Source organism: Lathamus discolor, chromosome 4 (genome assembly GCF_037157495.1).
Source record: "Lathamus discolor isolate bLatDis1 chromosome 4, bLatDis1.hap1, whole genome shotgun sequence".
Lineage (NCBI taxonomy): Eukaryota > Metazoa > Chordata > Aves > Psittaciformes > Psittacidae > Lathamus > Lathamus discolor.
The window spans coordinates 119,206,178-119,229,672 of NC_088887.1; the positions used below are offsets into that span (position 1 = coordinate 119,206,178).

Sequence of the window (23,495 nt, forward strand, 5' to 3'; positions counted from 1 at the left end):
CTAAGCAACCAAATGTCAACCATAATATAAATTATTATTAAGTCAAACTGAATAGAGGTGGACACAGTGAAACTAGATTTCATCTCCTAAACCCATCTCCGCTCCCCTGAATACAAGCTGATATATAAGATGACTAACTGCAGCATTTGAGACAAGTGAGAATTGAGTTTTGCGAGCCTGCTTTCTGGGGCTGCTGGCATTCAGTCAAAGACAAACAGAACATTACAGAAGCTAGAGGGAAAATATTTCTATATTAGAAGAAAAATGTGTCTATGGATCATTCACTCTGCTCAGAGACACCACATATTTCGCTCACTAAAATAAAAGGTTGTTTCTGCTCTTACATTCAAACACAGAGGTAGCCGTGATGGCACAGTCAGACGCCTATCACTAAATCCGAACACCAAACACATGTATTTGGGTGCAGATTGGATCCTACAGCTGTGAAAGAGCAAATAAAAGAGCAGAGAATTGTACGTTAAAGCCATCACCACACAAAATGGTCCGGTTTTAGGAACATTATTTAATCAAGAGGGGGGATACATGGTGTTCTTTGGGTAGCATGGTAACTTATGTTGAATCTGGAAAATGTTTGTAGGAGTGGATCTGATAAGATACTACAACATGAAGGTTACAAAGGGCTTGAGGAGCAAGACTGCTCCTCCTGCTTATGCAGCACACCTCAACAAGGTATTTGCAAACATGAATCAAACACTGCATGCTTGATTAGCACCTTGGTAGCATCATTGAGTTACCATAAGCCTCTAGAAATTGGACTGACAAGACACGTTGTTGTAATCTTCACTTTCTATGAGCAAGGGCTGTATCTCTTCAGAAGTTCCTCTTTTCTTCCGGCAGGCCAGGATGAGCCCTGTGAGCACAGCAGTAATGATGCCTCCAATCACAGCTGCTCCAACCAGCCAAACCCAGATCTGACGGGCTTGCTCAAGGTAAGGTATTAAAAATTCCTGGAAAGAATCAAGTGCTGGAAAGGAAACAGAAGAAACAAGAAAAAAGGTCCTTTTACATGGTGCAATGTGCTGGTAATTTGAAGAAGTTGCATAACAGGTAATACTGGGAGGCTGATCAAAAGAAGAAACTACATTGATATAAATTGTCACAAATATTTTTCAACAAATCTCTTCAGCCCTTATAGTCTGCTTCTCAATCTTCATATAAAGGGCAGGAGCAGAGTTCACTGTCCCCGGTGCTCTTTATGTTTTTTGTCAAAACTGAAAGACTATAACGCAAGAAGCCTGATACCATATGGCCAAAGGTCCTGCTAGCTCAGCACCCTGTTGTCAGCAATAACTGAAGGAGAGCACCAGGAAGAGTTTAAGAATGGGTCAAGCCTATTACAATCCTTTCACACAATACTTACCTAGCCTCCAACAATTTGTAGCTCAGGGATTTACTGAGCCAAATGTAGTGTCATTGTATATTATAGTTATTAGGGGATTTTTTTTTCCCCTTCCATCAGCTTTTCTAACTCTTCCTTGAACTTTCATCACAATTTCTTGCAACAAGGAAATCCCTGCCTTAAATACGTGTCAAGTGAGGAAAAAGAGGTTTCCTTTCACTAATTTTGAACCTGCCCCCTGCTTATTTAATTTGATAGTTGTGTGGGGAGAGGTAACACACAATTATTCTCTGCTCACTCTGCATAAGACATCCTCCTCCTTTGGTCAATCCAGGGCAGCTTCTCACTGGTTAGGTAACCAGCTGCCTTCTTGCTTCGTGGTATGAATCTGTGTGTCTGTCTCTCTGTTTTTCTCGCTATGGCTTAACGAGTTATGAAAGCTAAACCCTGCCAAAAAGGGCTCTCACTTCTTGATAGTGGTTGGAATGTGATCTGTTCACTCAACAACCTGTTGAATTGAATTTGAGAAGTGGATACCTGTGCCCTTGGGCCAAGGAGGATTTGGAATCTACATCTCTCAATTAACAGCTTTAATTACTATTATTAGCTGCAATTATTAGCTATTCGGAAAAAAAACCCAAAACCTCACCTCTCTGGGCAACTTCTTTGGGACTACCTATGGTGGTTTATTCTAGAACAGTATTCATGCACCCAAACTGATTTATACGTACTCAACAGTATTTAGTGTGGTATATACCCACAAAAGCTTTAAATGTCTTCCTGCCATCTTGCATTTTCACTGGTGCTCAGAAAAGTAATTCCATATCATTTCTTGGACCATGGTGCTTCTGAGCTATGCTGTCACGTGCACTGTGCTCTGGTAAGATGTTGCTGGTTTGCAGCACCTGTAAGGTTAAGCTATACTTAGCACTTGACGTCTGAATTCTGAATCATTTTATGGTTGTAATTCCAGTTTATGCTGAGTTTAGACTGAATGTAGTTTGTTTGTTCCTGCGACTCAGCTTCACTTTGGGGAATGTTTGGATGCTAATTCTCTGGTTCTCGATTTCTAGTCAATCCAATTTTGTATTCTGAGATGCTATTTGCAAGAGTCTGCATGTTCAGCCTTCTATTTCTGACCTCATTAGACATACAAATGCTATATAACATTAAGAATTAAAAAAAAATTAGAATCTTGATGTTTATGAGTGAGCTGCACAAACCTCTGGGTATGAGGTACATTATCTCTTCGGTCCTTCATTTCTCATCTGTCAAATGAGGAAAGTACCATTCACTGAATCCTCTGTATTGTGAATGTAAATTAATATTTCTTCAGGACTCAGCTGCTATAGTGATTGGCACCGAAGAAAAGTGTTAGAGGAAACATCTTCAGGACAGCATTTTAAAAACATGCAATCAATCATACATTAGGCTACACACTGCTTAACTGAGGAAATGGAAATCAAAAGGAAAAAGGATTGGACTTCTCTTTCACAAAGAATGCTGCCTATGCTGTGTTGTGAATGAGGTGGGGGTCTGGGGAGAAACAGTGTGCAACTAAAGATAATTCAGATATATAGAGGTGGATGGTGAATTACAGGTATATAGACAATTTTAATAGTGGCATTTCTTGACTTTGTTAAGTCCAGTTTTTTTAACTCAACTCATACTGCAAACATGTCTAAGTAAGAAACAATCTGGCTATCTAAACTGAAGTGTGTATATGATGAAATAAAATTGATATGCAACAGGAGCTTGATAATGTTTTAATGTTTAAGAAAAAGAGAATGATCACAAAGTTATCTTCTTTGCAGAATTTTTCTGGGACATGAGGGCTTTCTAAGTGACATCTTATACTTTTTTCCTGAGCCATCTCTCTCCTCCATCAATGTTATTTGGAAGTCTGAGTTAACTTCTTCCTGGTAGAACATAGCATGATTTTGAGATGGTGAGATGTCACAGAAGGGATTAATCTATTTTATTATATCCTGATAATCAGTCAAACATACCCTTCTCTTGCTTTCAGCTTCAGCCTGCAGTTTTTGTAATTAGCTCAAAGCCAAAAGCCACCTCCTGGCATCTACTGCCTTTTAATTTGTACTGCACAAAAGGTGTTTGGCATTATTGTCAGAAAGTTGTCATGACAACTCCTGGGTGTCAGAGGATGGAACACCCCAGGACACCCCATGATCTGTGATTCCACACAACAGTAAACCTATGACTGGACTGTCTGACCAGCCAAAATCATGCAAACCGGGATTTCAAATACTCTGTTACCGTAATTTTTTAATCTCTATTTGTGCAAGACCCAAGAGTGCAGCAACTGTGTTTGCTGATGACAACCTGGGAAAAGTGTCAAGGGAGTGATGTGGTCATGGGGAACCATAGCTGCTTTGTGGGAGACATTAGCCAATGCCATTTTATATCAGTGTTTAGAGTCAACCTGTAATCCTCTTTGGATGCTGCCATGAACATCGATTAAAACTGCCCTTTTAGTCAAGAGGTTCATGACAAAGCAAGAGGAAGCCAGGTCACGATGGTGCTTGATATCTACCCTACCATTAGTGACTAACACCAACAATATCTCCTTATCTTGCTCTTTCTGATAGGAAAATAGCAGTGATTAACCTCAGCTATGGTCTTAGCAGTCAACTCTTGACATACTCTTTCTTCTCAAAGGCAGTGTTAACTCTAGGTAACAGCAACAAATAATTTCTTACTCTCAATACATCAAAATGTGTTTTTTTAATGCAATTTAAAAATGCCAGGCAGTCTAGTTTGTGTGCATTCCTGGAATCCATTGAAAGGGTAAGAAAGCACAACAGTGTAATGCATAACAATATAAATTTAAGGTGAAGCAATGTGTGTGTCCTACCGCTAAATAACTCCCAGAAAAAAAGAAAAACAAAGCAAAACACCCCTAGTTTTAAAATCTATATTCCTGTTCCTTCATTAAGCATCACTATATAACCACCAAAATATCTGCTCGTATTCCTTTTTCTGAGGGATATATTTTTACATCCTGTTTTCTTTTGTTCACTCCTTCTGTTTATGTTAACCTTAATCTACACCTCCTTATCTCTGCCTGAGATAACCTCAGGACAAAATGCTCTCTTCTCATCTTCTATTTAATTCAGAAATGTAAACAACTTCCCAAGCCAGCATTTTTCAAGGACTGTCACCTTTAATTGCTTTCTATGGTCCTGGAATTTACATTTTGTTGTGCGTGTCACTATTTTATCATATATCACATAACATCACCTTTTCACACTGTGGCCAACAGCGTGTGCTCCTGAGCTGAGAGACTCAGCACAAATGTGATGGTATCATATTTGCCAGCTGTCACGTTTTTTACTCGCTGGGATGTGATTTTGCAACTAAACTGGTAAAGAACCAAAAATAGAAATGAGCTGCAGTCTGATTCTGGATCTCAGTTCTCCTCCTACAATACATGCATGAGCAACCTGGCCCTCTACGCTGTAATCAAAACACTTTCATCCAGTGCTTTGCCCTGTCAAAGATCCTTAGTTAAGGTTTCCGAAAACTGCAACTGATGGTTAGATTCCTGGGTTTATTCTTGGGTAGCTGTCTGCTTTCACCCAGCTACACAGGTAGCGGTCATCAGATTGCTCCCGTGGAGAGAGGGACATTTTCTGGGGGAAAGTCAAGGATGTGCGTGCAAATTTATCTGTTACAATTTCTAGAAGAAAGAGAAAATAGGGATGTCTTTGCCCAAGACCAGAAATATAAGTACTTGGAAAAGATCTTGCCATAGAAAAATGTTTTGATGGCTTATTGCTAGGTGGTACCGTTAGGCTTCCAAATCATTTTACTGATGCTAGCAAATGTTCTTTTTCAGTAAGCCATGCCAGTTGTGGTAGTTTTACAGCTCATGGTTCTCATGTCAAGGAAAACCGGGTGCCTGGTCCTGTTTCTGCTCAGATGAGCTCCCCAGTAACTAGACTGTGATGTGTGTCTTTGGCTCCTGAGGGATGGATTTCCACACACACTGTTTGCAACCACTTCTGCTTCAGGGCTGCTGTATGCATAAAAATAAATGAAACTACAATTAAAATAACATACTGTCACACCCTGATTTGCTTTTCAGTGGAAAAGAGGGCTCCAGGTTTCAGCTTTTCCTCAGGGGTACAACAACAATATAATTTAGCATTAAAATGCCATTTTGTCGTTGGATTCTTTCCAAGTTTTATTTCTTGCAGTCAGCCTCACCGTGCTCTTTGTAGTCCTGCTTCACCTCTACCAAGTCACTGGTGCTGTAACTCAGAACTGCTGCTCTTGCTGCTTTCTGCCAGCTGCTTCCTTTAACAGCAGACAAGACTGGTCTTGAGAACAGAATGGAGCCAGGTCTTGTGTGCTCATTCCTCACTTAGTCCTGTCTTCTTCCTCTGCCTTTCCTCTTCCTCCTCATTTGGAACATGAAATGCTGCCTATTCTTGACCACCCAGATCTATTTGTCTGGTAACTCCTGGCTGCCACTCATAGATTTTCTCTTCTCCCTTGAGTACACAGAAGCTTTCAGGGAGGGTCAGGAGTCTTTCCTGCTCAGGTCCTCTACCAAGAAGTTCCTGTTTACTCCTCTGTTCCTCTGAACAGGAATCCAGCATACCTACTTGAAGAAAAGTGTGGGTTTAAACACTAGAGCACTGAGAAAATCTGTCTGCATTTTGAGGTTCCAACCATCTTCCATTTGTAGCTGATTTCACCCCTTCAGACAAAAAATAGCTTAAACTCTGTTCTTGTCAGTGAGATTAGCAAGGGGTTCAAGGATGCCTGAGGATTATCTGGGCTTTCTAAATGATGTTGAATTTCAGTTTTCATGTTGAACTTTCAGAATAATTAAGGAACTAATTTCCTTACCTCTGTGCTAAAAACATGGGCAGGATTTAATAAGAACTTCATTTTCCGATGACTGCGTTCTCCCCTCGGAAAAGGGAAGAGACCAGGAGGAAAGAGATGGGAATTTTTAAATTATAAATATTTTACCATTTGCTTCCTTTTGCAGTAACTATTCCAGACTCAGTACTTCTGAAAGTCATGGTATTTGGCACTTTCTCTGAGTGGTACAATTCTAGGAATAATGTGAATTTAGGAAACTAATGGCTTTCATTAGAAATATGTATCAATATTACTGGTTTTGATTGGGAATTAAATTATGGCAACGTGAACAAAAAGGCAAAAGTGCTACTAAGCCTGGACAAGTTCCTGGGTGATGTACTGTAGGTTACCCTGCTCTTGCAGGGGGGTTGGACTAGATGATCTTTTGAGGTCCCTTCCAACCCTTGGGATTCTGTGATTCTGTGATTCTGTAATACGACTAAACTAATAATACGACTAAACTAATAATTCTGAGAATACATTTGAAGCATTTATTAGACTATTTTCTGTCTGGGGTGGGCCAAATTGTTTATAGCATGTTCTGTCTTTGGGTCATGGTATTAAAACAGCCTTAGACAATTATACTGGAGAGCTGCAGATTCCTTTCATTGCACATAAAAATGTGCTTTTCTGGGTGACTAAATCACATGCTACATTTTGCATGAGAAGTGAAGGAGTAAGGTAAATGCATGATTGGCCTGTTTATCAAGTATGCAGAAAGCATACACCCCCATTACTATGCAAGCTGTCAGAAAAGCAGGGATGCCCTGAGAACTGATACTGTTCTGATAAAGACAAGAAGGAAGCTATGAGAATGCTATCACTGCTAAAATGTTCCTGATGCTTTTGCAATATAGTTATTGGATTCTCAGCTCTTAATTGCCTTTTAGCTGAAGAGACGTGTTCACAGAATGTTTCTGCCTCAAACAGGAAAACAAATGCCCAGTAACCTACCTTCTCACTGGTCAATGTTTTGAAAGGATAACTGCATCCCACATCCAAGGTAGCTTTTGGCAGTGTTGAACTGAGAGATGAACTAAGTTTTGGACTAAGTGTTCAGACTAAGTTGAACTTCATGTTGAACTGAGAGACATGTCTTATCATTCCAATGATACATACCATCATTCCAATTGTACAGTTTTAGAAAGGATTAGGACAGTTCCAGGCAACATTTTACCTTTAACAGAATTTAACCCTTTCCTTAAACAATAAGGAAACTGGTACTACTCAAGAGAAACTTTGAAGTCCATGACCATGAGCATGAGACCCGGTTTACTTAAGGTTCTGAATTAGCTACAGCCCCAAGGGCCTCTTGTCCTCCCTGTGCCTGAAGATGGCCAAGATGTCCAGGACAAAACTACTTCTGAACAGCGATGCAAGTCAGACCCATAACTAAACAGTGCAAATTTCATTTTGATTTAATGAAATTAGCACTATGAATTATTAAGTTGTAGTCATATAAATGGCCATAGGGCAAGAGCAGAGTGAATAGATCACTGTTTTAAGTGCTGTATAGAGTTTGTGTTGGCCTTTGGTGCATTTTACTCTGGGTATATAAAGGCACTTCCCCCCCCCCCCCCCCCCCCCAGTTCTGATCACAAGCTGACCATTTGGATCAGATTCTGCTCTTAATAGGCTAGGATAGATAACATTGATGTCAGTGACTGATTTTTGGCTGGAACTTTTCTGACGGCATCATGTTGACTATACATCAGACCAGAAATGTGAAAATCAACAGGTACAATTTGGGACTGTATCCAAGGAAAAACAGGAATAGAAGGATTTTTTAATATCTTCTAATTTTACAGACATATTCAAGGTTATAGGCAACAAATATGACATTTACCCAAATAGTAACATTACCTGGTTCTTGCAGGTACTCATAGTCATACCCCAGCTCTCTTGAAGGTTTAAAAAATTCTCCATTTCTGTAAAGGGGGATAAAAGGAACCATGTAGTTTTCTCGATTGTGCCCAATGGGTGCGTTGGCTGCTGGGTAAACTTCTAGCATGGGTCTGTGTCTTCTCAGCCATCGCTCAAAAATGCTGTAAAAGAAAAAGCATGTCTGTTAATGATGGGGATTGACAAAAAAAATCTTTTTGAAGATTAAAAAGTAGTGTTAATGCTTTTTCTTTTTTTGTAAACCCTGGGACAGAGTGGCACTCAGTGACTTGTATTTATGTTCATGTAGTGCTTCCCCACTCATTTGGGATTAGCTACTTCAATGCTGACTTCCTACGCAAACCTACAAAAAGCAGATGCCTGCAGTTCTGCAGAGAGGCTGAATATGCTTTTAAATGCCACAAATGCAATTCACTGTCTTGCTGTGACCTGAATGCAGTTTCTGCTCAGTAATTCACATGGTTGTGAGGGATAGACAGAAAGGGATTGAAGACCTTAGTCCTTCCTCGTGACCCTCAGAAACATTTATAGTTTGTAGTGAATGGCCTTGTTGACAGCTACTCGGTCAGTCCTGTTCCCCTTCCTCTGTTTTCTTTCCAAGGCTTTTTCTGCCTGCATTAAAATATGGCTACACCATGGCTGGATTGACATCACAAAGGGGGTGGAAACCTCCTGAGGAAAAAGAGATAAGCTATATGAGTCCAAAACTTGATGAAGCAGGGCAACTGTAAGAAAAGTCTTTCTCCAGCCATAGCTTCTTCACCGACCTTGGTGTCTGCATAGTTTTGCATATTCTTATTACTCTCTTCCAGCTGCTGTTGTGCAGCTTCTTTTTTATCTTTTTTTAGATATGTTATCAAAGAGAAGTGTTTCTTTGATATGTCCATCTCACTGATGGACTCAGCTTTGGTCAAAAGTTAGTTCTGTCTTGCAACAGGCTCCATCTCAAATAGGAGTAGCTTCTGGCACCTCCTCACAGAAGCCACCTCTGCAGCCCTCTCACTACCAAAATCTTGCCACATAAACCAAATAAAAGCTGTTACACCTCTGACCTCAGCTGCTCCTTTCCATTTTTCTCTGCCAACATGTCTCCCATTAGCTGTTTGTCAGCACAGGGCTATATGACTGCTCTGTAACTTGAAGACAGAGAACTTAAAGGCTGCAGTATAGGAAGAGTTTGCATTGACATTTTCAAGCCAGCAACTGGATATGTTCAGAAAGCAAAATCAACAGCCTTCCAAAACATTCTCAATTCTCCCTTTGTGTCTGAGATTTTTCTTCTCAACTCTTTGTTTTGTTTCAATCCTCAAGTTATTTCCCTTATCCCCTGCTGTGTACAGGGTGACCATGGCTTTTCAGCTGACAAGTGGATACACCATGTAGGAATAGAGAGGTGGCAAGATGTTGTAGGGAGAGTAGATGCAGGTGTCTTATGTATAAAGAAAGAGGACACCTTGCTCAAGCAGGAGATACTAATAAGAGGGAATTATCAGCATTAAGCTCAAGGAGGGATCACTGAATTTATTCATCAGTTATGAGGGATGGAAATGATCTAGAGAGACCTGTAGATTGTACTTTAAGATCTTGGCTTAACAGTTGCTCTTCCTTGACACTGGACCCTGCTTGGAGGAAGCAGACTTTTCTCCTATCTTCTATTAATAAGCATCCATTCAGGGACTCAACTTATCCCAGCAACACAGACCCTACACGCAAATACTTGTGTCTGCAGGATCTCTGCAGAGTACCCAGGGGTTCTGGAAGCAGATTTTTATCTCCTGTCTGGGCATAAATGTTGAGAAACACTCTGCTTACCCCACCAAATTAAAGCCCACCCCATCAAAACAGAGGCAGGGCCGAAGCCTTTGTTCTTTTTTTGGGATCAAAAGATTTACTAGATGACAACATCATTATGTTCATACACCTTGTCAACCGTTAACAAAGCAGGTATTAATCTTGATTAAAATCTTCATTTGTGTCTCTCTTCCTCAGTTAATTGCATCAAACCCATCTAGAAAAACTCTTGTCAGGATAATAACATTTAGCTGAAGCTTTTGGATGGATAAATTTAAACAATGGTATCAAGGCTTCACTGCAGTTATCACAAGGATGTTTGAACAGAAAATCTGCAATCAGATTACATCTTTGGAGAACTGCATAAAGAAATTCAGAAATCATTAAAGAAGGCACATAATATAAAGGAACTCAGGACATTATTTTAGCTTGAAGAAGGGCAGAGGGGTATGTTGGACTTCAGTCTTTTCCTTGCCTGGCTTTTACTCATGTGTTGGGCAAGATATGCTATCAGCACCTTGTTTTCCCAGCAGTTGCAGATGGGAGATAACTCTTCCCCATAGAGCAGGGCTGTCTGAAGTGCAGAGATACTTTGGTTATGGGAACATGAATGTTTTAAAAAGAATCAGGGATAGGATTTGAATCAGGTTTTCACAGTTTGGTGATGTTCTATACCCTAACTAACTTTGGAATGCTCAATCTGAGTACTTCTTAGGGCCTGATATTTAGGAAACACTGAAAATCTGGAGGTCTGATGAGAGCAAGGTACTACAAGTCATCGTTCACCTGAATAAGTTCACATGATATGCCCTGAATTGCAGCATCCAGATGACTTAAATGTTGCCGTTTCATAAGCAGCTTCAAGAAGAATCCTTAGGCCAGTAATCTTTGAAGCAGCAAGCAAATGCAAAGCATTTCCATGGAAATGAACATATGTACTTCTGGATTCCTTCATTTGCACCATGGTTCCAGCATTAGATATCAAGCTTTTCTTAGCAGTAGCAGGAACAGTGAATTGTCTGCCTTTGCAGCTGATCTTTAGATTTAGATGCAATTGCATGCCTCTAATTACTGATATGATGAGTTGTGCTGATGCATAAGCTATGTTACACAGTCCATTGAGTTGTTTATGAATAGTTCTTTCCTTTAGCCTAAAAATCCTGCAGTCCTTATTGAAATCTGTTCCATCTAACATGTCTGTATGCCACTATAGAAATCTCAGAAACAGCCTTTATGGTTTTAAGAGTCACAGTTTCCATTGCTCCCTTTAGAATAGCTTGTTCTGTGCATTGATCTTGGCTTTTTTCTTTCTCTTTTTTTTTTTCTTTTTTTCTTTCTTTTTCTTTTCTCTTTTTTTTTCTTCCTTTTTCTTTTTTTTTCTTTTTATTCTTTTCCTTTCCTTTTTCTTTTTTCTTTTTCTTTTTCTTTTTCTTTTTCTTTTTCTTTTTCTTTTTCTTTTTCTTTTTCTTTTTCTTTTTCTTTTTCTTTTTCTTTTTCTTTTTCTTTTTCTTTTTCTTTTTCTTTTTTTCTTTTTCTTTTTCTCTTTATTTTCTTTCTTTTTCTTTTCCTTTTTCTTTTTCATTTTCTTTCTTTTTTTTCTTTTCCTTTTGCATTTTTCTTTTCCTTTTTTTGTTTTCTTATTCTTTTTTCCCCTTTTTTTTGTCAATTTGAAAGATTAGGATCATATTGTGCTTGCTAATAAAGCAATTGAGGGAAGTTGAATTTATTATTTCCACTTGTTCACAGCTTGTTCAGTAAGATGAGCTCACTACACTATTTTTTTCTTGGCAAGACAGTGCATCACGCTCTGTATTTTCATGAAAATCTTCGTGTTTTTCTTCTTTTGCCCGAGAAAACTGACAGATTTAGTATATCACTAGTATCTTTTACATCCTTATCTGTTTGTATTTCTTCTTTTAAGAGGGGGCACAGCCATTTCTCTGCCTTACTCATATTTTTTAGGAAAAAATATGAAAGAAGGAATTTTAACCCTTCCTTTCAAAAAAGATTTCCCGGATGAACGGAAAAAGAAACCTTCCAATTGCATCCAGATGGGGGAAAAAAAACATGGAGAGGGTACAATTTAATCTAGATTTGTGACATGAAGTACAAACAGTTCTTGTTGGGCACCATAAACAGTTTCCTACCAGAGTTATATTTTATGACTCCGCAGCTGAGGCTGCTAACTTCTTCATACATTTTTGAGGAAAACAAATCCTGAAGTAACCTCTGGCTTTTGCTATCAGCCAGGTACTGACATTGTCACAGTGCATCTATCCTCGGGGACTTGTCTTAACTGGAAGCTAAGTCTAGGGCTAAAAATAAAATATATCTGGAGAAAACAATCCCAGTGTCTTTTGTTTAAGAGTACTGTGACCACTGAATTGTGCATTGTAGGATACTTTTTTTCCATCAAATGAGGTACTTTGTCCATCCCTGACTACACTTAAGGCAGTTAGCATCAAATGTGCTCTCCTTCATGCAGTGCTATCCTTTTCTGTAGGAAAAAAGAACACATAGTTACAATGGATCATATGACAATTCTTTCATGTGCCTTGGTCTACAAAGGCAGTTGCTTTATTCGACAACAGGCTTGTGGTTTCCTTGACAAAGAGAAATCAGTGCTTCCCTCATCAGATGTTGATCCACTTACAGTTGACAGATGTTTTTCTTTTCTTCTCTTAAAAGCAGCCATGTTGTAAGTTATTTCCTTTTAGTACCTTGAAAATATATACTGTTTTCTATGCTTTGCTCAGTAGCTGCAAACTTGGAAGACCTTAGGGCTGCAGAGTTAAGTCTACATGCAGAGAGAAAAAATGCTGATGCAATTAGCTGGTCCCTTTGAGGAGTGATAAAGTTCCCAGTAGAAAAGCCAGGTTTGCAGCAGGACAGCAGGCCTGAACTCCCTAGAATTGCTGGTTATCTTGGCAAACCCCTGCTATTATTTACTTTTCATATGAACCTCTGCATCCTCCCCGGCCTTCAGCGGATAACAAAAACAAGACTACGAATTAAATGACATCTGATGTTTTTTTTTTATTCTGTGTCACCTCCCTTTCTCAACATAATGACATTAAACAGTTGGACTTGATATTAAAGGCCTTTTTCAACTTACCTGATGCTATGATTCTATGATTCTAAAGGTAAAAAACGAAATTGTGTGAGTCCTCTATGATACCCAATCTCCATGTTTCTTTGTGAAAAGTAGCACTGAGTGGAAGTTCAGTGAGAGAGAAACCTGTCTGACTCGTAGCACAGTCTGGTTGGTTACTTTCTTCCTCAGCATGTAGACAAACAGGGCAAGCAGATAATTAGTTATTTGTATAAGTAGGAGTGATATTTCCCAGAGACAGAGACTTCCTTAAGATTGCAGTCCCAGCTAGACTGGCTTTATTTGGGAGATGTTGGCAGTGCTGAAAAGAGCAGAGGGGATGTGAGAGTGGTGGGGAAGACAAGGCGGGATAAAGAAAAGAAGAACAGAGTGAATCAAAAGTCAATGGGAATTTTATTCACAGAAGGGAAATGGTGAGAACACAGTCTGGGATCTAGCAGGAATAAACCATAAATCCGTCAGGGTGACAACTCTTACCTAGAAGGGTCACGAGCAATCAAGGCTTAAGAAATGGAAATATAAAATATGGAAATTAAAGCAATGAAATGGAGATTACTCTCCTGATAACCCCAATGCCCTTTGTATTTCTTCAGCAGTAAGCAAAAGTGACTTGGTAGCTTTTATTTAAAGGCCTTGGACAGATTAAAAAATAATTCTATCTAGATTAGAGCAAAGACTGTTTCCACCTGGAAATCAATGTGCCCAAAGTGCATGTCCCAAAAGAGGCTAAGACCTGAAAGGGATAATGTGAATTTTGAAAGGTGCCCTGTCTCACATTCAAAGCCCAAAGGAGCTCAGTCTCTCTATATTGCACTTCCAAAGTAGAAATTGTTTTGGAGTGGGTTCATTATTAAATTAAATATTGAAGGTTTAAGAATTACTAGATTATGATGATCAACATTCCATGCAAAGATTATTTTTGTGGTAAGAAATATAATTTTAATATGGTAGAATGGATTGGATTTAGACAAATTTAGGCTAGAATAAGTCTCAGTGTTTGTATTTGAACACTGGAAAAACTGATCTAGGGACATGTCAAATTCACTATTGCTTGAATCAGACAGAAGCTGCATGCTTGATGCAGAAGCTGATAAGGGAAGTTATCTGGTCAGAAGGATTCCGAAAAAAAGTCATAAATGTGAAGAATATTCGTCCTGCATATTGAAAGAATTTTAGAAAGTGGTAGAGGGCCCATTTTACTTTATAGAAAATAGGCACAGAGCAAATATGTTTTCCCTGAGTTCATACTAGACATGTTGTGGTGGAGCAGTACCTCGGCTATGGAGCCACTTTGTGTCTACCAGACTATGATACCTCTTGGAGCCAGGTTATACCACTGCAAAGCATGGAGTCTCAATTTTATTTAAGGATTTTTTTGATACATGTATATACGTATCTCTCTAATTGTTAATGAACTTAATAATTGTGTGTACCAGGACTGATAGGTCTAAAAATCTGGTGTGTGGTAAAAAGTAATAAAGACTCCCACTTAGTACGTTGATGATTTGGTAGTTTAAATTTTCATTCGAGAGACATAGACTTGGCTTTCACAAAGGGTTTTAGCGTGGTAAGGTGGTTTTACAGAGAAAATTAAAGCCATGTATAAAATACATGAATATATCACTTCCATTTAATTGCACATAAATATGAGCTGAATATTTTCCTTGTTCTGCTCCATACATATCAGATTATAGAAAGTGAAATGAAATGAGTCTTAGTGGAAAATTAATTTGAAAGAGAAGCCCTTTTTTAAAGAGTGGGGGGGAATAAGATTGGTTTGAGGATGATATAAAAAAGGCCACAGATATATATTTCTGAATTAATATAATTCTATGAATAATATATGCAATGGGATTATAGCTGATGTAAGGATGAGTCAAGAAATAAATGGGTTTATGTTGCCAGTGGGAAATACTGCATATAAGAGCACTGCTGTACATAGGCTGGATAACTTCATAGTGTTTCAGATAGGATTGTGTACTCTGAAAAAGATGCTGCTTATGGGAAAGAAATATTAAAACCTAGAAAAAGTAGAATGAAACAATATTAATAGACCTTTTCTTCGTCATTTAGAAAAGCATCTCTCCTAAGAGCTGCTTCCCAACAGAGTGCATCCACAGTCATAAGCATAGTTTCACTTGATCGATTCCAGTGTAGGAGGAGAAACCAGACCTTAAATATCTGTTATTAAAGATTTCCTTGTATTGAGCCGTCACTGAAACACTGACACATAGTGTAAACCTAACTGGCCCTTCAGAAATATTTTCTAGTAGTTTAATCCAGTGTGGTTTACCTTGCAATTAAGGACAGCTTGAAAGAAGGAAAGGGAGAAGAAGACAATTCATACTTCTATATGAATTCATTTCCACATAACCAGGAGCATGTGTGACACTTCAGGTTTCCTCACCTGGAGGATTACAGTCCCCTTAGGGTGAAGGTTTATGGTCACTCTGGGTTCATACTATTACAGAGGATGTGATTCTGCTTTCCTCCTGCCTCTCACCTTCTTGTCTTCACTAAGAATTTGCATAACCATGCCATAGCCAGGATTAAGGAACTAATTTGGTTTAAAACTAAACATCTCATTTGTTTTCACTTGTTCTGGGATAGCTGAGGTGTGATTAAGTAACAGATCTGATTGTTTTGCTTCTGTATGATGTCCAGTAGCATCACAAGGGTGGAACAGAGGAGAACACCTCTCGGTAGCACCGGGTAGTAAGCACAAGTGTTTCTTCTTCACCTATATGCCAGGTTAAGCTGATTTAAAGCAACAGTGAAACCGTGCACTTTGTTTCCCAGTAGTCTGATAAATCCATGCCTCAGCTAAGACTGCACATAATGCTAACAGTTCAGCTGCTGGGTGGCAACTTTGTCAGCAACCAATAACTATTGCTTTCAAATCTCAAGCCATGTCACTAGTTGTTCCAGGTTTGATGAGAGACTTTCGTTCCTCATCCACAGTTGTGAGTCTGAACCTAGATAAGCCTGGTTATGGCAGAAGGAAGGCGGAATATGGTTGCTTAGAGCTCATTTATACAATTTATTTTCGTATGATGAGATCAGACATTCTATAGAAAAAATCTGGCAAGCAACATGTATTTACTTTTGGAATGAAAGGGAGAAGGAAACAAATTGAGGAAAGCTGAAATGCCAGTCCAAGGACTGTGATTACACAGTAGTCATCACTTTAGAAGTTGGCACTAGTCAGCTGGTATTGCAAAGTCACCTCAGGTAATTCCCGTCCCAAGCATTTGGGAGTAACATCAGTGCTTCAGTAGTAAAAAAGCTGCTGATGCTGAGGCTGTAGTCAAGGCACTGTACTGTTTGCCAATGTATGCAGTTATATGCAGTGCCCTTTTATTCTTTTTTTTTTTTTTTTTTGTTTAAAGTTGTCTAAAGACACTACAGGGACTCTTGGGCAGTTTGTAACCAAATTACATCACTCATAATGCAAAGTGTCTGATTAAAAATTAAGATGCTGCCATCAATTATTGTGAGAAAACCATCCAAAGCCTCTGAGGCTATGTTTCCCTTAGTTGAATCACTGCTGAGGACTGCCCTGGGTTACAGAGCTCACTCTGTGTCTAGTCCCATCTGAGGGAACATCCATGCTTCTATCACCAATTCCAAGCTCCAGCCTACGGCAAGTGTCCTTGGGCACAACACCTCTACATTGCACTACCACTGTAAAGTTACTTCCATGCCACTCCCTAGATTGAATATCGTGCCTGCCTGTGGGTGAGGCAACTGTGAGACCAGGGGATCCAGGGGCAGTTAATGGGTAGCCTGGGTGCGTAAGGCCAGGTACTGGGGAATCTAGACTGTTTATGCATCTATGTCTATATTTGTGTGTATATTTTCCCATAACAGGCTTTCATCCTGGTCAGGAACAGAGGGCATTTCCATCCCTGGAAGTGTTCAAGGCCAGGTCGGATGAGGTTTTGAGCAACCTGTTCTAATGCAAGGCGTCCCTGGAACTAAATGATCTTTAAGTTCCCTTCCAACACAAACATTTCTGTGACTCTGTGATTCTTTGGGGTTGTTGGTGCTGTTATAATTTGTGTGAGTGCTGTATTTTGCTGTATTTCTTGTGTTGATCTGTGTAGCTGGTCGAGCACATGTGCATATATGCATATGCGTATATATAACAATTGTGTGTATATGTGACTATTAGGAATACATGCTCAGCCTTGCTACTGGTTGGACTCAAGAACACAGAGTTGTGGCAGTCATACCACCTTTGGGCTTTTAGATTCATCAACCCCTAACACTTTAAACACAGCCTTGCACAAAGCAGACAAAAAAGGATGCTTTAGCTTAGTGGAGCTCTTCCCTCTTACAATGTGCTTCTGATTTTTTTCTTGGAGCACATATTTCCATGTTGATCCACTATATGCCTCTGAAATACGAATATTCATTTTCAGGAAAGGTCTGGACAACTTAACTGTTTCCCTTTACCTTCCAAAACAAAAAGTCATTTATTTTTGTGGATCACAGTGGAATAGACCACCCGCAACACAGAAGGGCAATGTGCAGTTGACATGAAGCCCCTTATTTATCCAGCCAGATTGATACTGGCTGCAGGCTGCCTCCTAAAGGACCGTTCTCTGCATGAGGCATAATAGCATACACCATGCTGACACTTTCCCACCCATTACGAAGTACTACCAGGGCTGGGAAGCCGTGCGGCGCCTGAAGATCTTGGCACTGCTCTGCTCCATCATCTCACTACAAGCATCTGCACTTCCTTCCATCTCCTTTGTTCTCATTTATGGTACTCCACAAACCGGTTGCTTGGAAAATGTTGAATAAAGGACACAAAAGGGAGGGAGACAGTAAAGGTATAGGTCCACACAACCAATCCCATCTAAGAGACAACCAATCCCATTTTCTTTGCCCGTGTCCCACTTTTTTGAAAGCTTCAAGGTTACTGTGTCTGCTGGGGTTATCAAATACTTTTAATATTCCCTTGATCAATGTGATTTAGATAATTTTCCCCCTTATCTTTAAAATGTCATCAACATCTTGGTAGGATTAAAGGAAGAGAAGAGTCTTCAGCCTTTCCAGCTGAACCTGTTCCTCTCCATGTCAAAAATTTGAGTGTCCATAGCCATTTGGAGAAAATGCAGGTGGATCACTCATTGCTGTTTAGCATGCTCATTTACATGCAGAGAGCTACATGGCTTCCAGTCATTGCTCCAATAATCATGCAGTGCCCCAAGTGTTTCTCTTCTACAATAAAAAAGGCAGCAGCTCCTCAAGCCTCTAATGTAAAAAGCTGCTCAAGCATGCGAGTCCTTGCAGAAGATTCAGATAAAATGATCCTGATCAGAGGTCGCTTTAGGTGGTGCAGGACTTTCTCAGAAAGAGCTGCTGAAGTCCTGCATTTCCATTCCCAATTTTCTGTCCTCATTTATTTGAGTCACACAGTGAAATGCCTAACTCTTCCTGGTAAACTCCTATAGCTATTTGGGTCTTCAGTCCCATTGTGTATAAGTCTGAGGCATGGCACCCATACTGCAGAGCCTAAAATGCTGGGCAGTCTGTAACCCACTTTCCCAGTCAATGAACCCCACAGAAGTGTTTTCTACCTTCTTGGAAAATTGGGTAGGATGAACCAACAAGTGCTGAGCCCAGCTTATATTTGATCAGTTGCTGATGAATTACAACATAAAAAGCTTTATTCCTACTAGAGAAGGAGATAATGGGTACGCTGAGCATCACACATCACTCATGGCACTAAAGGCAGGAGATGAGTGTTGGAAATAGCGTAGGAATCTGTGAAGAGGAATGTCAATGTGGGACTAGGTAGTGCCTCATTGTCATCCATCTATTGACAAAGCAAGCTAACTCCTGCAGAAGCTCATTCTGCACCTCTACTAGAAATAAATGATGAGTTTAGGTGAGGTTTAGCTGTGCTGAGATTCAGTCACATATCTGATTTAAACCCTAACATTTTTCTCAGTCAAGTCAACCTGTTTTACCCCAATGGAAGCTGACCACGACTCTTCCTAGGTACGGGAGAAAAATTCTTGTTCCTTAAAATAGCTGTTATCATGTGTGTTGCTTCACCCCTTGCTGTCAAACCAGGGCAATGTTTGGCTGGAAATATCTGTCTCATTAAGATTTAGGTCTCCAATGTTTTCCATGACTTCAAACCTCAGGATGTATATCACACATGATGTTGTGTCCTGCGTGCTTTGTAAATAAGGAAATACAAATACAACCATGTGTAGCATGGAAAAAAAAAAACCAACCAAAAACATTTGCTGGAGTTTATATTCTGTGTTAACTTTCTCAGGTTCGCCTTTGCCATGATTTGCAGCTAACAAAAAAAACACCACTTTGAGTAAGAGATAGTACAAACGGCAGCTGCTCCAAAGTCTAATAACTAGTTTCCTCTGAAGAGAAAGATAACAAGCAGATTAAAATGGACTACTGTGGAGGTAGGTGGACTGATTCTATGTAACCCACTCCTGTGCTCTGCAGCTCAATTCTTTTGAGACTGAGAGATTGTCATTATTGAGGTTCACAAGGGCATGTAATATATAAATCACATCTACGTTAACAAAGTGATAATTCTGTTTGATGAATAGAAGGTAACTACATGTGGGTGAGAAAAGTACCATGTTTTCCCGTGATTTTTTTACAATTTGAACAATTACATCAGCTATTATTGCAGAAGTACTGAAGGAAGGAAATTCAATGCTGTGCTAGCTGTCTGCATCAGAGCTTGTCTTGATGGCTGTGTCACAGAGAGAGCTTTCTTCTCCTCCAGTGTTAAAAGAATAGGTGAAGAGTAACCATGCGGCTTTTGCCAAGTTTCAGGACAAAGTAACCTTTCTTTATAATAAATACTAATCACTTGCATAATATGTAATGTACATAGTGATCCATTCTGTAACTGCGTTGGCCGAACTAAAATCTTGCAGTACGAGTGATCTGAAACATGCACTTTAAATGGGACTATTTGAACCGCACCTCCTATGTTATTGATTTTTAAGAGCAGAATGGGTCATTATGAACATTTAGCCTCAATAATGACATAGCAAGTGAGATTGCCAACTGCTGTATTTCACATATAATCCAGAAGATATTTTTTTAACCTTCCTCTTGCTGTTCCGCTAAAACAAGGTGGATCAGCAGCACTAAAGGATTTACATATGCTTAATTGTTAAAAAGAACATTTAACTGCAGAATCTGTTCCTTGTCCTTATTTCTCTCTGTCTCTGATATCTCATGGTCTACCTGTGGATTGTCACAGGACTTGTTTAAGAGCATGGGTTATTTTAGAAGCAGGTGCATCCTCAAGTGTACCATATAGACTCATCTGCTGTCTGTCCAATGGGCAAAGCAAGGAGGTCTTCTAGAGGAGGGTTGCTTTAAGCCTGTCCTCCTTCACATTTGTTTCTGACCACCAGTCTAGCCATAGTGCAGGTTAGGTGGACCGGTCGTTTGACCCTCCAAGGCTGTTGCTGCATCCTTTTAGGTGCTTTGCAATTACAATAGCAGGAACTGCCTGGGCTTATTGAAATGGATGTCAGAGTTCAGCTCCGGTATCTTGGTGTATGAGCTACCTGTCAGCCTCAGATACTGGAATATTAAAAGAGGGATACTGGGGAGATGTGTTTCTCAGCAACACCCCAACCTTCCCACTTATGCTCTGTTTTCCATGGATATATTTATGTGGTATTTTGCAGTAGATGTGAACTCACTCTACCCACATACTGAGCCCACTTTGAGTGAGTCAGCTCCATCAAACTAGCTGAACAGCTATGGTTAACATGCTGCTAAGCCTGAGAGGTTAGGAGGGGAATATTAGTTTCAGTTCAATGCCAACTAAGGGTTTACTGTAACAGAGGGAGTGTGTGTCGTCCTGCACATTTGTAGACACCCCCAAGGCAAAATGAAGTTAAGACAAATCCTTCCATGCTTTCATTTCTAAATATTTCCATGCTTGAGTTCCCCATCCCTTCAGTATACTGATCTGCTCCGTATCTCATACTTGTAGGAGTCTGTGTGTGCCAATAAAGCTTGTGACCAGTCGTTCCTAGCCCACCCTCATATGAAAAGCTCTTCTGGAGAGTTGTTTTCTACTCTGATGTCTTTCCTGCTAAAACAGAGATGGTTTCTGTGGCATAGTGGATTCAGCTGCTGGTAACAAGGTGATTTTTGTTAAACATCAGAAAAGGGTGGAAGCTGGGCTACCTTGATGCCCTGCTGCAGAGCCTGCTGTTGGGACATAACTGTGCAAGCTGATCAGGGCTTTGTTCCCAGTAGGAGCCATGCAATACACACAAAACAGGGAGAAAAGGTAACTGTCACCCAGGATGCATTGGAAGAATGTTATTGATTCCTCCAAGAGCTTTGGAAGTGGGGAGATAACTCTCCCAGGTGCAGTCTTATTGCATACACAAGTCATGCACCTTAAACATTACCTGTATTGTGGGTGTTTGTATTATAGTGATTTCTGAACTTGAATTTAAACAAACACTCTGTATCACTCTGTGATATTGTGAGGAGATCAAAAGAAGTATTTTGAGTGCACTCATCTGATTAAAAGTCAAAAAGGTGCCTCAGCAGAAATACTGGTCACTAGTCAGTAACTCTGACTATAGTCTTGCTGATTACAGTAAGACATCTTTATTATTAAAAGAAGATGTCTGCATTGTAGCTCAAGAAGAATAAAGTTTAGCCGGTGCCAAAAGTGTGTTTCTTTAGAGGGAGAAACTAGCAGCTCCACCAGCTGTTTGTGTCTGTGATGTAGCTCTGATCAGTTCCATGCTGATACCCTCAATTCGCCCAGGTGCCAGGGGACACAGAAGCTCTCTGCGACAGGAGAGCCAAGGTCATCTCCTATACAGTGGTTTTCACTATTCATAGACCCTACAGATAAAATGGTTTATGGGGCCTTCTTTGGACATTGCTCTATTACTCCACAATTATCACATTTAAGTGCTCTGCTACATCATGAATATTTTCTTTTCTATTTTACTTTTTTTTGGTGCGGTAGCATTTTATAATCCAGATGTTTAAGACATTTAAAAGACAACCTAAAGTTATTCACATGTATCCTGCGTAAGAAATTACTGCAACACCCACCAGCTTCCACAAAATTTCACACAGCTGCCAGATATCCAAAGATATATTAGCAACATGCAAAAGCTTTTAGGAGGTTACTGGGAGCATTAGGGGCTGTCCTGCTACACACCCTTATCTCAGCTCTGTTCTCGAAATGGTGCAAACCACTCCTAGATGAGGATCCCAGGGTCTCCACTCAGGAAGGCTATACTTGTTTACCCCTGGGTGTAGCAGTAGCTCAATGATGCGCATGGTTTCACCAAGTAGAAGGCTTTAAATGTGTTTCACCTTCATGCCAGAGACAATTATGGAGATGACTTTACCTCGTCCACTGCTTTTACACAGGAATATGGAAGGATGCATTGCTGGGCACAGGCTGTAGTATCCTGGAGCTGACGTGATGCAGAAGCACTGGGGGTTTACTGTTACTGAGAAAGAAGGTATATTGATAATGGCAGCCTCTTGACCTGCTTTTGTCTAACAGATTTCATGTGGCTCCAAGCCATAGCTCATTCAGCTCCAGAAAAGTATGGCATTAAGGCTGTGTCATCATATTTTGCAAACATACCTCGGAAAGAAATGAGAGTCTTGCTGTGCCCATATCAAGGAAGGAAATTAATCATACATTCAGTGTTTATGCAGTGATTTTCTCCCTGCTTTATTATTAACTGATATATCATTGTTTTACAATCTCAGTCTCAGCTGTGCTTAAGTCACTTGTTTTGGTGTCTCTGAGTTTCCAAATACTGAAAGGGAAAAATAATTCCTTGTCCTCATGCTTTGTCTGTGTTGTGTCCTACTGGAGACAGTTCGGGGTAAGGAATTACACTTGCTTCATGTATCAAAATCTGGAAACCTAGTGTTGCCTTACAAGAATTTCTAAGGATTCTTTTGGCTGCTTTCTCTCCAGATGTTCCAAATTCTTGAAGCAAATAGTTTTTAACTGCTAAAAAAAGTTCCTGTTTCCTGTCAGCCTTTCAAAACAAGAGAACGACTTGGTTTTTCTTGTGCCATTTCTTGGTTTAAAAAACCTGAGTTGACATTTAAGAGAAAATTAAAGTGTTCTGTTTCAAAAACAGAGTAAAAATAACAAGCTTTTATTTTGACATCTCCTGGAAGTGAAAATCAAATTTCCTCTTGCTAAAGTATGTTCTGGCAAAATCATTTCTGTCATAATGCTAACTGGTTTTGTAAGTGGAAGAAAGGACTGGCATGAAGGTGAGTCCACAGGTACTGAAAGTGTCCCTAAAGTTGGCTTAGGGAATGGGGTGTTGCTGATGTGAAAATCAGGATGTGTAGATTTTGGGTTCTAGTATATTTTTTAACAGATTGCTCCATACACGCTTTTCAGGT

The 23,495-nt window shown here is 39.8% G+C and overlaps 1 protein-coding gene across 1 annotated transcript in view; it reads right to left on the reverse strand.

Annotated features, from left to right (window-relative positions):
- Positions 1-764: 764 nt before the first annotated feature.
- TYR (tyrosinase) overlaps positions 765-23,495 on the reverse strand; it is a 49,128-nt gene continuing 26,397 nt past the window's right edge. The window contains exons 4-5 of the mRNA XM_065675882.1: positions 8,120-8,301; positions 765-985 (exon numbers count right to left, since the gene is read on the reverse strand). Of these exons, the coding sequence (XP_065531954.1) occupies positions 765-985; positions 8,120-8,301 (403 nt within the window). The remainder of the gene's footprint in view (positions 986-8,119; positions 8,302-23,495) is intronic.